Consider the following 13229-nt stretch of genomic DNA (forward strand, 5'->3'; position numbering starts at 1 on the left):
CATTTGAATTCAAAATTATTTACTTTTTTCTTCTTTTTTTTTTAAAACCTAGCCAAGGGAACTTTACAGCCCGACAAAATCAACACAGCGTCAGAGAAGCACAAAATGAAAACCCGAGATATTCTGCCACTTATCAGAGATGTCTCCAGAGTGTCCGTACGCCGGCGTTCTCCCTGATGATTCTGGGTTGAATTTAATCTAATATTAGATAAGACTCGTGCAGAATGTTGGTCAGTCAGCACAGGGACTGCTGGACCTCTGTTCCAGTTTGGCCCGGCTGGCACACTTTGCAGGTAGAGTCAGAACTGTGAGTGCCCAGTTTTCTCTTTATCTGTTTATGTCATCCAATCAGCTTCACAGGACGAAGGAGCCGCATCAGCACGCCGCGATATAAGAGGTGCGAGAGTCCAGCACAGAGGCACCATCTGGTCCAAACACCAACATCCAAAGAACAGGTGAGTCTCACTTCTCCTCTTTTATCTTTTTGCTACTATGATACAAATTATTATTGGGGTTTTTTTTACGTTTAGTTGTTGCAGCAATGAAGATTTAAATTCCACATTCGGTCTCAAATATTTCTCTCAGAGCTGACGGGATGGTTTGTAAAGAAGGATATATTTCCTCTTAAAGGAGCTGTGAAAGGGAGGAAAAAATATGTTTAAATGCAGGTTTGAAGCTAAAATTCTTTTTTTTTTTCTTTTTCTTTTTTTTTTTTTTTATAGAAATTTTAGGATCACACCACCAAAGCTCAAACAAAACATGGAAACCACAAATCTCTGCAAAACTTTTATTTACAAGTTTGAGTGAGACGCGTCTCAAAATATTTATCTTACAGCTGTGAGGCAAGAAACCTGACGGACATTTCCAGGGAAGTTTGGTCAGTGACTCATCTGATTAAGCTACAAGAATCTTTTCTTAACACAATCTTGTCTAAAGGTAAACAGTTACATGGTGTTGCTTTTTAAAGTTTAAACTTACTAGAGGTTTACAGAGTATTACAAATACAGAAGATGGTTTCCTTATGCTATAAGCAGATACCCAAGACTTTACAGTTTGATATCAAATCTGACCAAAACTTTCCCTTTCAAGTTAGCGAAGATTACTAAAATGATTTAAATGCCAGAGTAATTCAACATTGAAGTTCACAAACATGTCCTTAGCATTTGGTAAAAATGGCTTTTAACCTGAACATAAACACCTTTTCAGGTCTGCCGCCAAATATTCTATGCACCCATTTGGTTTTCCAGAATAACTTGAGGCATCATAAAGAGCTCATATAAACCTATATAAATTTGAAGAATCTAATTAAAAACTTCTAATTATCCTGAAATTAAGAAAAAAAATAATTCTAGTTCTTGCTGACTTAAAACGGGAACATTTTAATGTCAGTGAGGAATTCAATGTTTTTGTGGTTTCATCCATAGGTGTCTATACAGTTATTTATTGCTAAAACTGCAAACATACTATTATAAATCATGTTTTTTTATTTTTATTAATATAGGTCTAATCAAGTCAGCAGCCATGAAACAGTTTCAGATTGCAGTCCTTCTTGCTCTTACTGTGACACACGGTAAATATCAGTTTTTCATATTCAGAAATACCTCATCCTCCACATTTATTAGCCTTTCCGTTAAAGATGTGATTAAATCAAAGTCAAGAAATAATGAACTGAAGTAGTTCTGGTAACAATATTCTTTTCAAATAAATCTGAGCAAAGTTTTCCAGGGTAAGCTATTTTGTGTAGATTCATTAGTGACAGATAATTTAACTACTTTTCAAAAACTGAAACAAAATTTGTTTTCTTTGTTTTTGTCTTTTACAAAAATGTGTTTTTGGGGAGTGTGAGTAACTGGAGGATGATGCAAAATAAATAGGAGACATTGATAAAAAAAATGATAGAATAAAAATCTTACTTACTGGCTCTCTTCTGCAGGAAGCTTTGCTGAAGACGGAGCCAATCGGATGAGCCAGTACATCGAGAAGATAAAGGCTAAAATCAGTCACGACTTTCGCGAGTTTGTGAACAAGCCAGTGCTGAAGGAACACGCCGAGTGAGTAAAAACTCAGAACTCATACTGAACATGTTAGATTTGTATTTAATCTGTTGAACGTTATAATTCCTTCCTGAACCAAAATGTAAGGCAGGTGCAGATCTTCTTTGCAACATACGCAGGAAATATTTGTGCCAGTTGTGCAAAGTAATCACTAATTTACCTTGGTTGCATTTCTCCATTCGTCGTGTGTCGTTGCGATAATTGAGCTCCAGCAAACCGCAAAAATGATGCTCCGTTCGCTTCTCAGGTCGTTCGTGGAGGACAGACAAACGGAGCTTGAGCCCCTGGCCGTGAAGATCCAGGGTCAGCTGCAGGACATGGAGGAACGTTTCAAACCCGTGACTGAAAACGTGAAGGAGAACGTGAACCCGTTAATCGCCAGCCTGCAGCAAAAGATGGAGTCCATCCTGCAGATGCTGGAGGAGCACGTCAACCCCAGCAGCCAATAAACCGACTGGTCTTAAACTGCAACGCCACCTTTCTGGTCGTAGGAGTTGAATTGTATCAGACGTGCATTAGCTTCTCAAACATATTTATTATCCTATTGACACATTTAAAACTATTAAAGAAAATATAAAACATTACTCCCATGTCTGTATTTTGTGGATTCTATTAACCATTGCTCTGATCCGCTTTGCAAAACGGGGAAGACAAGAGAACATAGCAGATGGATTACTTTAGAACTTTTATTCAAGCAAGCAAAAAGTAAAGGAAACTTTCACAATAACAGGCTTCGGAAGCTCAAACGTTCAAACATTTAAAAGGGATAAAATAGCAGAAAGGAATGCTCCCATTTACATTTCTCGTATATTTCTCCTCTAAAATGTCTCAAACTGATTATTTTTTGTTTTTAGGTTTTTTTTCCTCTTTTTTTTCTTTTTTTTTTTAGCTCGGAAAAGCAGACCTTGTGTTACAGGACTGGCTGGAGACTTGTTTCCATCGTTTGCTTTTTTTTAACTTTGTATTTAACATATTTTACTTTGTTTTGCTTATTTTTTAAACATTTTTCTTTAAACCCTTCTTCTGTGCGTGAAGCTCGTCTCAAGGTTGCCCTCTCCTGCGGAGGAGGGAGAACGATCACAGTTAGACATTTGTTTTTCAGGCGGCTTTCGGCAGAGGAACAACAGCAGCAACGGATCTTAAATGTGTACCTTGGGCTCAAACACTTGGGACAACAGCTGAGTTAGTCACAGTCTTCTGAGCCGCCTCCTTGGCCTGGTGGGCCTGCAGCACAGCCACAGCCTCATCCACCTGCACAGATATTTGTGTTTGACATCGGTGACACCCCAGCAGCCCAATGCTCTTTTATAGAGTGATTTATATGCAGCGACATATGAATGCATGTTTTTTGTTGCTGTGAAGTAAAAATTGTTTTATTATTTCTCTTAATTTTATTTAATTCCTTTACTCATTTAACCACATTAGTAGTATGCAGGCTAGAGACTTTCTGCAGGGCCAGTCAGAGGGGTCCCTGCAGCAACTGCAGCAGGCTGATAGCGACAGCAAGGCGCCAGTATTTGTTAACAGAAAAGAACAGATAGTTTGGATAGATATAGTGAGATGGAATAAGCGCTGAGTCGTCATAAGTTTCTCTATGGAATATCACCAGCTCAGAGTTTTAAGAAATGTTTGTACCTGCTGGATATTCTGGTCTGACAATGTTCTTGTTATGCACAATTGCTCCATTAGCAAACCTGATTTTTTTGGAAACTTGCATATTTGAACAAGAAGATGTTTATCATCCAAGGGGTTAACTGACCCTCCAGTGTGGTTACGTGACTGAAACTGGAGTGACCACATTGTGTAACATGAGTTCCATATATTGTGAGGGCTTGCAGCTTCAAATCAGAACTCAGAGCAGCTCGCTGCTGTTTGTTCTCCATCTGCAGACAAAATAAAGCTTTGCTCTTTGCCATTTGCCAGAGTCTCAGCCTGATCTGTTATCATACAGATTTTGTCACCATTTCTACTTCAAGTAAAATCTTGACAAAATCCATGAAAATTTGTGCTTTAAATAGGACGAAATAAAAAATTTGTAAAGGAAATTAATACTTTTGCAACTCTGTCATATTCATGATGACGGCTTATGTTACAGCAGTGAAATTCCGGTGCGACGTACAGTGGCTTCGCAACGACAAGTTGTTTGTATCAGAAAACCCGAGCGGTTACCTTGGAGCGGAGAGACTCTGGGGACTCCAACATGTGAAGCAGCTCTGAGTTGTCAATCTCCAGCAGCATGCCAGTAATCTTGCCTGCCAGGCTGGGATGCATGTTCTGGATCAGTGGGAACAGACGCTCACCTATGAGAGAGATGGAGAGGATTTAGAATCAAAGCCCATTAACCCCCACTGACGCTCTGTAGAAACCACAGCATCCGCTCTGAATGCCGTCAGTGAAGCTCACCCAGCATCTGCTTCTGTTCCTGCGGCGGAGCGGCGGCCAGCATGGAGGCGGTCAGAGGCTCCTGTCCCTGAACATGGACCGCAGGCTGAGTGGTGAGAGACCCAGAGTTATTACAGGCACAGCTGTACTCTCCACTGTTGCTACAGAGATGGCAGCAGCCTTACCTGCTGCAAATTGACCTGTGGCTGGGAGGTGATGTGCTGCTGAGGGTTGCGGACCCCAGCGGCGTACTTGTACTGAGGAACTCCGCGCACTGGAGCATTTGTTGCCGTGGCTGCGGCAGGCGGTCGGGGAGCCACGGTCTGAGCGGCTACAGGAGGAGCCAAACAGAGAGAGAGAATCAGCAAGATAATGAACATGAACAGAACGCATTACCAAACCGGTTTGTGCCGACTAGACTGACCGACACGCTGGGTGGACATCATGCGAGGGACCTGATTTGTGGGCCGCATGGTGCTGAAGGTCTGAGGACGTGGCGCTGACACACGCATGGCACCGGTCATGTTCTGAAAGTCTGAGAGACACATCAACGATTAACGAACTGTCAGACGGACAATCAGGCCCAGGTAAGGTTTTATGAAAACGCTCACGTTGAGGTCGGACCCCCTGGGTCGTCCAGCGTGGGCTCGGCCGCAGCTGAGCCATCTGGCCCGCAGCTGGGTAGTAGGCGGCGCGGTTCTGGGCCTGAGGTATGGCAGCCATGAAGTAGCCGGAGGGCGGGGCCGGCTGGTAGGGGTTGATGACGGGATTTGGCACGGCGCGGACGCTGGCCATGCGCTGCATGTACTGGTTGGTCAGGTGGGCTTGGCGCTCCTCTTTCCTCTGAGCCAGAGCCACGTACAGCGGCTTAGTGGCCACGATGCGCCCGTTCATCTCCGTCACGGCTTTGGTCGCCTCCTCCGGGGACGAGAAGCAGACAAAACCGAAGCCTTTGCTGCGGCCGCCTTCCATCATGACCTGATAGAGAAAAAAAAAAAAATCAAACGTGAAACTCCTGAAGAGATCCGCAGCTCATTTCAGTTTGGAGAAGAAAGGTAAAAGGTCGAACCTTGGCACTGGTTATGGTGCCAAATGGGGAGAACTCCTTCCGCAGGCGCTCATCATCAATCCCATCATCAAGGTTCTTCACATACAAGTTGACACCCTATCAATAAGAACAAATATTTTGAAAACAAAAGCAGCTCAGCAATAATAAACAGGTTAAAACGTAAAATTCCTGTCTGCAGCACATCGTTGTCCCCAAAACCCAAGGTAAAGGGAAGTGGGGCCCATGAGCTGAAGAGTTGCTGTTGCAGCCATTTTGGCCAGTGGACCCAACTGCACAGGGAGCACTGAATTTGACAAAGCTGCAGTTTCTTTCCGTGAGCAGAGACGGCATCTGATCCTGGAAATATTTATGCTCACCTGGTAGCGAGTCATACGGTCTTGTTTCATCTGCTCAAATTTGCGCTTCAGCTCCGTCTGTCGTTCCACCTTCTTCTGAGCACGCCCGACGTAGATGGGCTTCCCGTTCAAGTCCTTTCCGTTCATTTCATCCACTGCCTGAAATTAGAAATTTGTGGCAAAAATGACATAAAAAAATTAAATTAAATTAAAAAAAAAGCATCCAGCTGCGGTTACTAAAAACGAGAGTCGTGTTTGTCTCAAGTCAAACCTTCTGCGCGTCTTCGTGTCTTTCAAAGCTGACGAAGCCGAAGCCTCTGGACTTTCCGCTGTCATCTGTCATGACCCGGGTACTCAGCGCATTTCCTGAGCAGCAAACACAACAAGGTTGTCGACCAGAACTCCTATAGTCTTACTAGCATCTTCAAGGAGCAGTAAGAAAATTGGACTGACCGTATTTACTGAAGAGCTCTCTCAATTTCTCATCGTCCATATCGTCACCAAAGTTTTTAATGTAAACATTAGTAAACTCTTTTGCCCGGGCGCCCAACTCAGCCTCGCGCTCCTTACGAGATTTGAAACGGCCAACGAACCTGCAGGGAAAAAAAGAAGAAAAAAAAGAAAAAAAGCATTTAGAGGAACTAACTAACATCAATAATGTTGGTCTGTTGAGATTAAATCACATTTCTAACATGGTAGAATCAAGACTGTTGCCTCTCGACCGCCGGCTTTTTGTAGTCAACAAGCTCCTGGCAGAATTCTGGCTGAATATTTACAAGTAGGACTGAAACCAAAGAACACTGTACCAGCTGTGAAGCATGGTAGTGGCAGCGGTATGCTGAGGGTGCATGGCTCTGGTGTAGAGAAGGAACTGGTTGGAATAATGAGGACATTATTCAAACCATATTTCAATTTTACTTTAAAAATTAGGAATCTAAGAAGATGATAATTCAAACATGGATCAAAACTGGTCCAGGAATGGATTAAGGAGACTAAAATTAGGAGAAATAGGAATAAAATCAGTCTAGAGACTTGAAGAAATGTATGGACTAAGAATCACTTTCTCTGAATAATCTAGTGGCTGATCTTTGGATTAACTGACAACTCAAAATTATTATTTTTCCTCAGAAACGCATTACCGGTGTTAAATGTTTATAATAAAACTTTTGTATTTATTCTGTACCACTAAATAAGTGATATAATTAAAGCAGGCAGACTAAATTTAATTCAGGCTTCTGCACATTAACCCACTCAGGCAACTAGTCAGTCAAATGGACTGAAAAAACGGAAAAAGGCAGCAGAGAGACAACAAATTTTATAAATAAGTGGATTCTATTTATAAAGTGCCATTTCCAGCACTACAAAACTAAAGCATGTGTTATTTATGCATTGATGAACAAAAAGGCAAAGTATTCAGAATATTAAATATGATGAGGCTGAACTGGCTGTAAACAGAAACAGGTCTCAGTTCTGTCAAAATAATCTATTTCTGTTCTACCCTTCAGTGTTTTAAATGTATAAATTACTAAAATATATAGATTTTTTATTATGTAATTGTTTCCTTTTAATCTTTTACTCCACAGAACTCTGGTCAATTTTGTTTTAAATTAGCTATACGAGTAAAGTTGATATGACTTGCTTTAAGAGTTTGTGGTGCTACATTGTGACTCATCTGAAAATTTCCATACATATTTTATGAAGACACTTAGGGGGAAATTATTTTTGTTTTTTAAACCCAAAAATGATCTGATAAACATTTAGAACCTGGTTTAATATGGAGCGGTCAAACAGTTTATGCACCATGATCAGTTTAAAAGAGTAGCAGAGACGGAGCCAGCCAATAACGGGAGCTGAACAGACTCCCAGTTCTCCCAATGATAGTGAGTCACAGCCAGGATTGTGCCAGAAGCTTTCTGAAGTCTCCAAAAGTTCAGAGCCACTTAAAAACATCTACTTACACTTTTCTGTCATTGAGCAGCATGCCGTTCATTTTTTCAATGGCTCGTTCAGCAGCTTCCTGAGTCTCAAAATGCACAAAGCCGTAGCCTTTAGAGCCATTCTCATCACAAACCACCTGAGACAGAGACAGAGAGGACATGTGCTGCTTGAAGGAACACACATATACACACACACATGCTGGAACAAACATGAACCAGTTTGTTCATGTTAGAGCATACCTGGCGATATCAGTCATGGCCACCATGAGCACCAAACTTTTCTCTTTACATCATTTTACCATATCAAAGTAAAAAGCAACGTTCTGATGCGTTAGTGTCATGATTGAGTATTAACTTAAAATCTAGAAAACACTCACATCAAACAGCTTAATGAGTGAACATCACCAGCTGCAAACGTAGCATGCTACAACCAGAGAGACAGTCGACAAAGACAGCGAAGCTTTACCTTGCAGGACAGGATGTTCCCGAAAGCAGAGAAGGTGTCATAAAGAGCCTTGTTGTCAATCGACTTGTCAAGATTCTTGATGAAGATGTTTCCCACGCCACTTTTTCTCAGAGACGGATCACGCTGCGACCACATGATGCGTACGGGCCGCCCTTTGATCACGTCGAAGTTCATGGTGTCCAGAGCGCGCTCAGCTAAAAGAGGACGCAGATATTTTACTCATTTAACACTTAATATAAACTATATGAACTAGTCACTGATGTAATGCTAAATTCACAAAGGAAAGCATTAAAGTGTGCTAGGGAATGTTTCTACTTCCTAACTAATCTGAAAAACAAGCATAAAGTTTTTAACTTCAATCGTTTTAAAGACAAAGATTTTTGACACAACTCAAATACACTCAAGGGACAAGAACTTGTCCTAATCTGTTTGTTAGGAGCGCCACTGGCCTCTTTCTTTCCCCTTCTTAGAAATTCCACAAAAATGACAGAAAACAAGCTTATCAGTGAGTGTTACCGTAAGAACTTTAATAAACTGCGGCGAGAACAAATATTAGAACACGAAAAAGAGGGAGCGGTAGTTTAAAACTTCTCTGGTCAGACAGCCTTACTCATCAGACTGCATTCTGGAAATATTTTGCTTACTTGGTTTATTTTTCAGCATTCCAACAATCAAATTACATAGTTTAATTTTGACTTGAAGCTTTATTTTCTTATCACAAAATATGACGTACAGTTGTGATCTCTTATAATTCAGCCCACAACGAGGTCAAGGTTGTAACTCTGATTCTTGACCCATCCGTGTCCCCATTGCACTCCTCAGCTGAGACTATTTGCTAACATGTAGCATTAAAATCAGAAATCCCCTTAAAACAGACCAGAGGTATAAATCAAATAACTGCTAACAACAGGAGTGCTTAGACAGAATGCTGATGAGACAAAAGTGCCAACTCTCAAATAACATCAACATTCTTTGTTTGGCACAGTTCGACCAGTCCCAGCAGCACTGCGTCACGTTACCGCCGACCTCCGGTCCAGCGTCCACAGCGCCCCCTAGCCCCTAGTCCTGCATGTTTTAGAGGTTTTAGACGACTCAGCACACCTGATTTTAATTGGTGATTGATGTACAGACTTTTGCCGAACTGCAATCAGTTCAGTTCATGCCTGCATCAAAACAGGCAGGATATATGACTCCCAGCTAAAAACACGGCCAAAATCCGTCAAACTCAACTGTTGTGGATTTCTAAATGAAACTCATGGTACAGTTCTCTAACTACAACATTTGGAAATTATTCTACTTTTCTTCTTTTTTTTCTTTTTTTCTTTTTTTAAAAAAAACGTGTTTGTTGAAATGTTTCCATTAATATTCTTTTTTATTATTATTAAAAAAAGTGCCTTACTTTTACTTTTTGGCTGAGAAAACTGGACACCTGTCTTATGAATTTTGAACCCACAAGAGCAGGGTTGACTGTGTTAATATTTCAAACATTTATTTCATGCTTGTATGAAGCATAAATGAATGCCAAATTTATGATTTACAAAATAACAATGCGGTTTCATCCAATCTAGCAGCACTGGCATTATTAAGCCATTTATTCAGGGAGTTTTAAATGATTTAGGTCAATAAAAATGTTTACAAACTAAACTTTCTGAGTTTGTTTTACCTGCTCAATAATAATCTAAACATAATGAAATGAACTGAGTAATGGGGGTGGGGGGGAGTTCTGGAAAATAATCTGTTCATCATTGTGGACTCATAAGAAGGATTTTTCATTTTTGCCTTACTAAACAAATATTTTTTTTATTTTCTTGGTCTGATTTTTCTTTTTTTTTTTGTCTATTCCCAGCTACAAGAATGGGACAAAAATAAATAAATCAACTGTAGACATTTTGGATTCCCCATGCTCTCAACTGCCTGTGGCCATAGATTTAAATAAATTTTAAAAACAGTTAAATAATGTAATGTTTCTCAATACTATTTATACAGACTTATTCTTACATAAATTTTTCCCTGAAAGAGTTTATTATACACAATCGTTGTTTAAAAACCTAAAGTCTTCTCGTGATAGATTACCCAGAATCAATTTTCACAGCTCTGTGTAAAAAACACACCCACAGGGATCAAAAGGGCAAAACAGGCCCACCCTCTTATCACCAACATGCAGAAAATGCTTGCTAAAGAGCACGTCAAACCTTTATGAAACAAATGACTTGTGTTAGTGAAGTAGCAATGACATTTTTAGCCTTTTTCATACAGACAGAAGTCCATTCAACAACTTAAAACTGTTGGCAATCATTTTCTGGGGATTGGAAGGTAAATTTGTCAGCACTACAGTTGGGGTGCTGCCCGGACAGAACAGAACAGATCTGGCAGTCAGCAGGGCCCTTTTACTTTGCTGAGGTGGGCAGGGCAGGCAGGATGTGGCGCTGCTCTGCTACAGTGGACCAGACCCCACCGCAGTCACATGTAGTTCACACAGCCTGGCCCCCTCTCTCTCTGACTGACAGCCCCTTTAAAGCGCATGACTGCATTTATTAGACATTTTATCTGAATGGTTTAGTATTATCAGACTTACCGTCCGCCGGCTGTTGGAAGTTGACATAGGCGTATCCGAGGGAACGCCGGGTGATCATGTCCCTACAGACCCGAATCGAGAGGATGGCTCCGGCTGGGCTGAATTTCTCATACAGCATGGCCTCGGTCACATCTGGATGCAGGTCCCCGACATACAGGGAGGCCATGGGATAACTGGGAGCGCTGGGGTTCATCCTTATTTCTCTCCTCCTCGAGACTAGCGGTTATAAACGGACTACGCTTGAGTTTGTTAACGGGAAAGAAGACGGGGGGAAAAAGTTGCTAACGGTCGGTATCGTCGGTAGGACCTTTGATGCCGAATTGTAAACGTTATACAACCGTTGACTTGTCAGTTGGGAGTCAAAACGTCTAATTCAAGTGTTTTAAAACGACACAACGTTGACTTCAGTTCGAGTTAAAAGACCCTTTAAAATTTGACAAACGAAAAAGAGGGGGAGAAAGCTAACGACTGAAAAAAATCCGACACGTTGGGGTACGTTACCGTCAGTCCTCGACCGTCTTTACTCCCTCTTCACTGACTTGTTACAAAAAGAAAGAAAGAAAAAGATTTTTTATATTTTTTATGTTTTGAAATTTTTTTTGTATTTTTATTTTTTTATAGAATGTGTGATGAGCGAGCTCAGAGCACACACGCACGCACACAGCACTGACAGCCGGGGTTGAAGGGAAGGAAGCAGAGGGGAGGTTGCTTGACTATATATCGACGTATGCGTCACACAAATGGACCAATCATCCTGCAGTGCCGCTGAGGAGGAAAGGGGTGTTATCCAGGAGGGTAGGCACGATGATGATGATGGTGGAATCCTGAAAAACGTGTTTAAAAGGCGAATACTAACTTACTGTTATGTCACCACTAACCTGCCGTAAAGTGAAACTGAATAAATGATTGAATACTTATCGGTTCTTTGTGGATGGCATCTACTACATAGTCTCCCAAACGTTTAAAGGACTTAAAACAATACATTTCTGAACCTATCATTCTATTTCAAGTCCTATTTTTTTATAAACCAAGACCTAAAACTCTAATTTCAAATTTGAATAAAGACTGAGCCCACATAAAAATATCAGAGTACCTTGTAAAAGGGTTTATTTTCCTAAACTTGACTAATTTTATTCTTTTACAGCAACAAATTTCACTGTATAGTGAATAAATACACTACATAGTATTTATTCACTATATAATAAATACTGCACAGTGTATATGGAACCTATGGTACCATAGATTCCTCCTATGGTACCATTTTCCTACCATAGGAGGAAAATGGTAGTGTGACAAGAATTTGTATTCAGCCTCCTTTATTCTAATACCCCAAAATAAAAATAAATGTCATCAATAATCCTTCAGAAGTCTATAAATAGACACTTAAATTTTAATCTAAAGATGCATACAATTCTGTGAGAAGCTTTTAGAAAATATTAGTGAAGAAATAGCATCACAGAGACCAAAGGATATAGCAGGCAGGTCAAGGATAAAGATGTGGATAAGTTTAAAGGATAATTAGGTCATAACACAATATTACAGGCTTTGACAAACTGAGGGAGAACTGGTGAAACTCAACAACACATGACTGTTTCAGGTGTAATTTCTTGGTAGGTTTGCAGTTATGCAAAGATGACAACTGACATAAGAATTCAATGCACAGATTTGACTAAATGCTGAAGGCTTGCAGTGAAACCTGAGGATTTATGGCAGACTACATAAGGTGCACTGAAACATTGTGAAGAGATGTGGGCATAAAAGTGACAAAAAGACAGGACTTGATTCTAAGAAAAAAACAACAACAAAAAAACAGTTGCCATTGATTAGAAAAGCCATTGATTAGAATTAAACTAATTAATAAAACTGTGACTAATTGATGCCAACATAGATAACATACAGACAGGAAGGGTTCAAAAGACTTAAATGCCTCTAAGTCAATAACAGAAGATACAACTGGATAAAGTTGCAAAAAAAAAAAGATAAACTGTGCCAATTTTTAGAATCTAATCAATCAAAAAATAATGCTAGATTTTGAATATAAAATTTGTAGAAAGCACAAATCTACTTATGTAGGCTGTTAAAAGCAAATATTAAATGTTTCTAGGCCATATTTGTTACACAACATAATATACATGTATCCTTAAAGATAAAGTTATCAGGTTTTTAGATAGTATATGATAGTCTTTCCTGGAATGCATGAACTATTTTCTCCCGTCTTTCGACATCCGCAGCAATCATCAGCAGAGGGCAGCATTGTTGGTGAAAACCAACCATCTGTCTGAATCTGCCTTCAGCTTCACAGGCCTTAAATTATGTCTTTACTTTGGCAGAGAAGGAAGAGCTTTTTGTCACTTATTGTGTTATCTCAGAAATATCCGAAAAGTTTTTTCCTGCAGATGTAAAGTGCGTTA

The 13229-nt window shown here is 40.2% G+C and overlaps 2 protein-coding genes and 1 non-coding gene across 4 annotated transcripts; 1 reads left to right on the forward strand and 2 right to left on the reverse strand.

The window, feature by feature from the left end:
- Window positions 1-265: 265 nt before the first annotated feature.
- On the forward strand, window positions 266-2638 carry LOC122844191 (type-4 ice-structuring protein LS-12-like). Of its 2 annotated transcripts, XM_044139419.1 has the most exons (5): window positions 266-455; window positions 836-936; window positions 1502-1570; window positions 1934-2051; window positions 2302-2638. In XM_044139419.1, exons 3-5 carry the CDS (start codon window positions 1522-1524, stop codon window positions 2501-2503), a joined length of 369 nt encoding a protein of 122 aa, XP_043995354.1. In that variant the 5' UTR covers window positions 266-455; window positions 836-936; window positions 1502-1521; the 3' UTR covers window positions 2504-2638. The 2 variants fall into 2 exon arrangements, with proteins under 2 accessions (XP_043995354.1, XP_043995355.1); XM_044139420.1 differs by lacking the exon at window positions 836-936 and having other exon boundaries at window positions 268-455.
- An 88-nt stretch (window positions 2639-2726) lies between these two features.
- On the reverse strand, window positions 2727-11511 carry LOC122844190 (polyadenylate-binding protein 1A-like). Its single transcript, XM_044139418.1, has 14 exons — window positions 10819-11511; window positions 8244-8437; window positions 7799-7914; window positions 6294-6433; window positions 6112-6206; window positions 5862-5999; window positions 5506-5601; window positions 5048-5414; window positions 4861-4971; window positions 4622-4767; window positions 4458-4542; window positions 4224-4354; window positions 3206-3305; window positions 2727-3111 (listed from the first exon to the last, which is right to left on the reverse strand). Exons 1-13 carry the CDS (start codon window positions 11009-11011, stop codon window positions 3213-3215), a joined length of 1905 nt encoding a protein of 634 aa, XP_043995353.1. The 5' UTR covers window positions 11012-11511; the 3' UTR covers window positions 2727-3111; window positions 3206-3212.
- Window positions 5672-5808, reverse strand: LOC122844286. Its single transcript, XR_006372848.1, has one exon. It is a non-coding gene; the product is annotated as a small nucleolar RNA SNORA5 (small nucleolar RNA).
- Window positions 11512-13229: the final 1718 nt, after the last annotated feature.

The sequence above is a fragment of the Gambusia affinis genome, linkage group LG14 (genome assembly GCF_019740435.1).
Source record: "Gambusia affinis linkage group LG14, SWU_Gaff_1.0, whole genome shotgun sequence".
In the NCBI taxonomy this organism is placed as follows: domain Eukaryota; kingdom Metazoa; phylum Chordata; class Actinopteri; order Cyprinodontiformes; family Poeciliidae; genus Gambusia; species Gambusia affinis.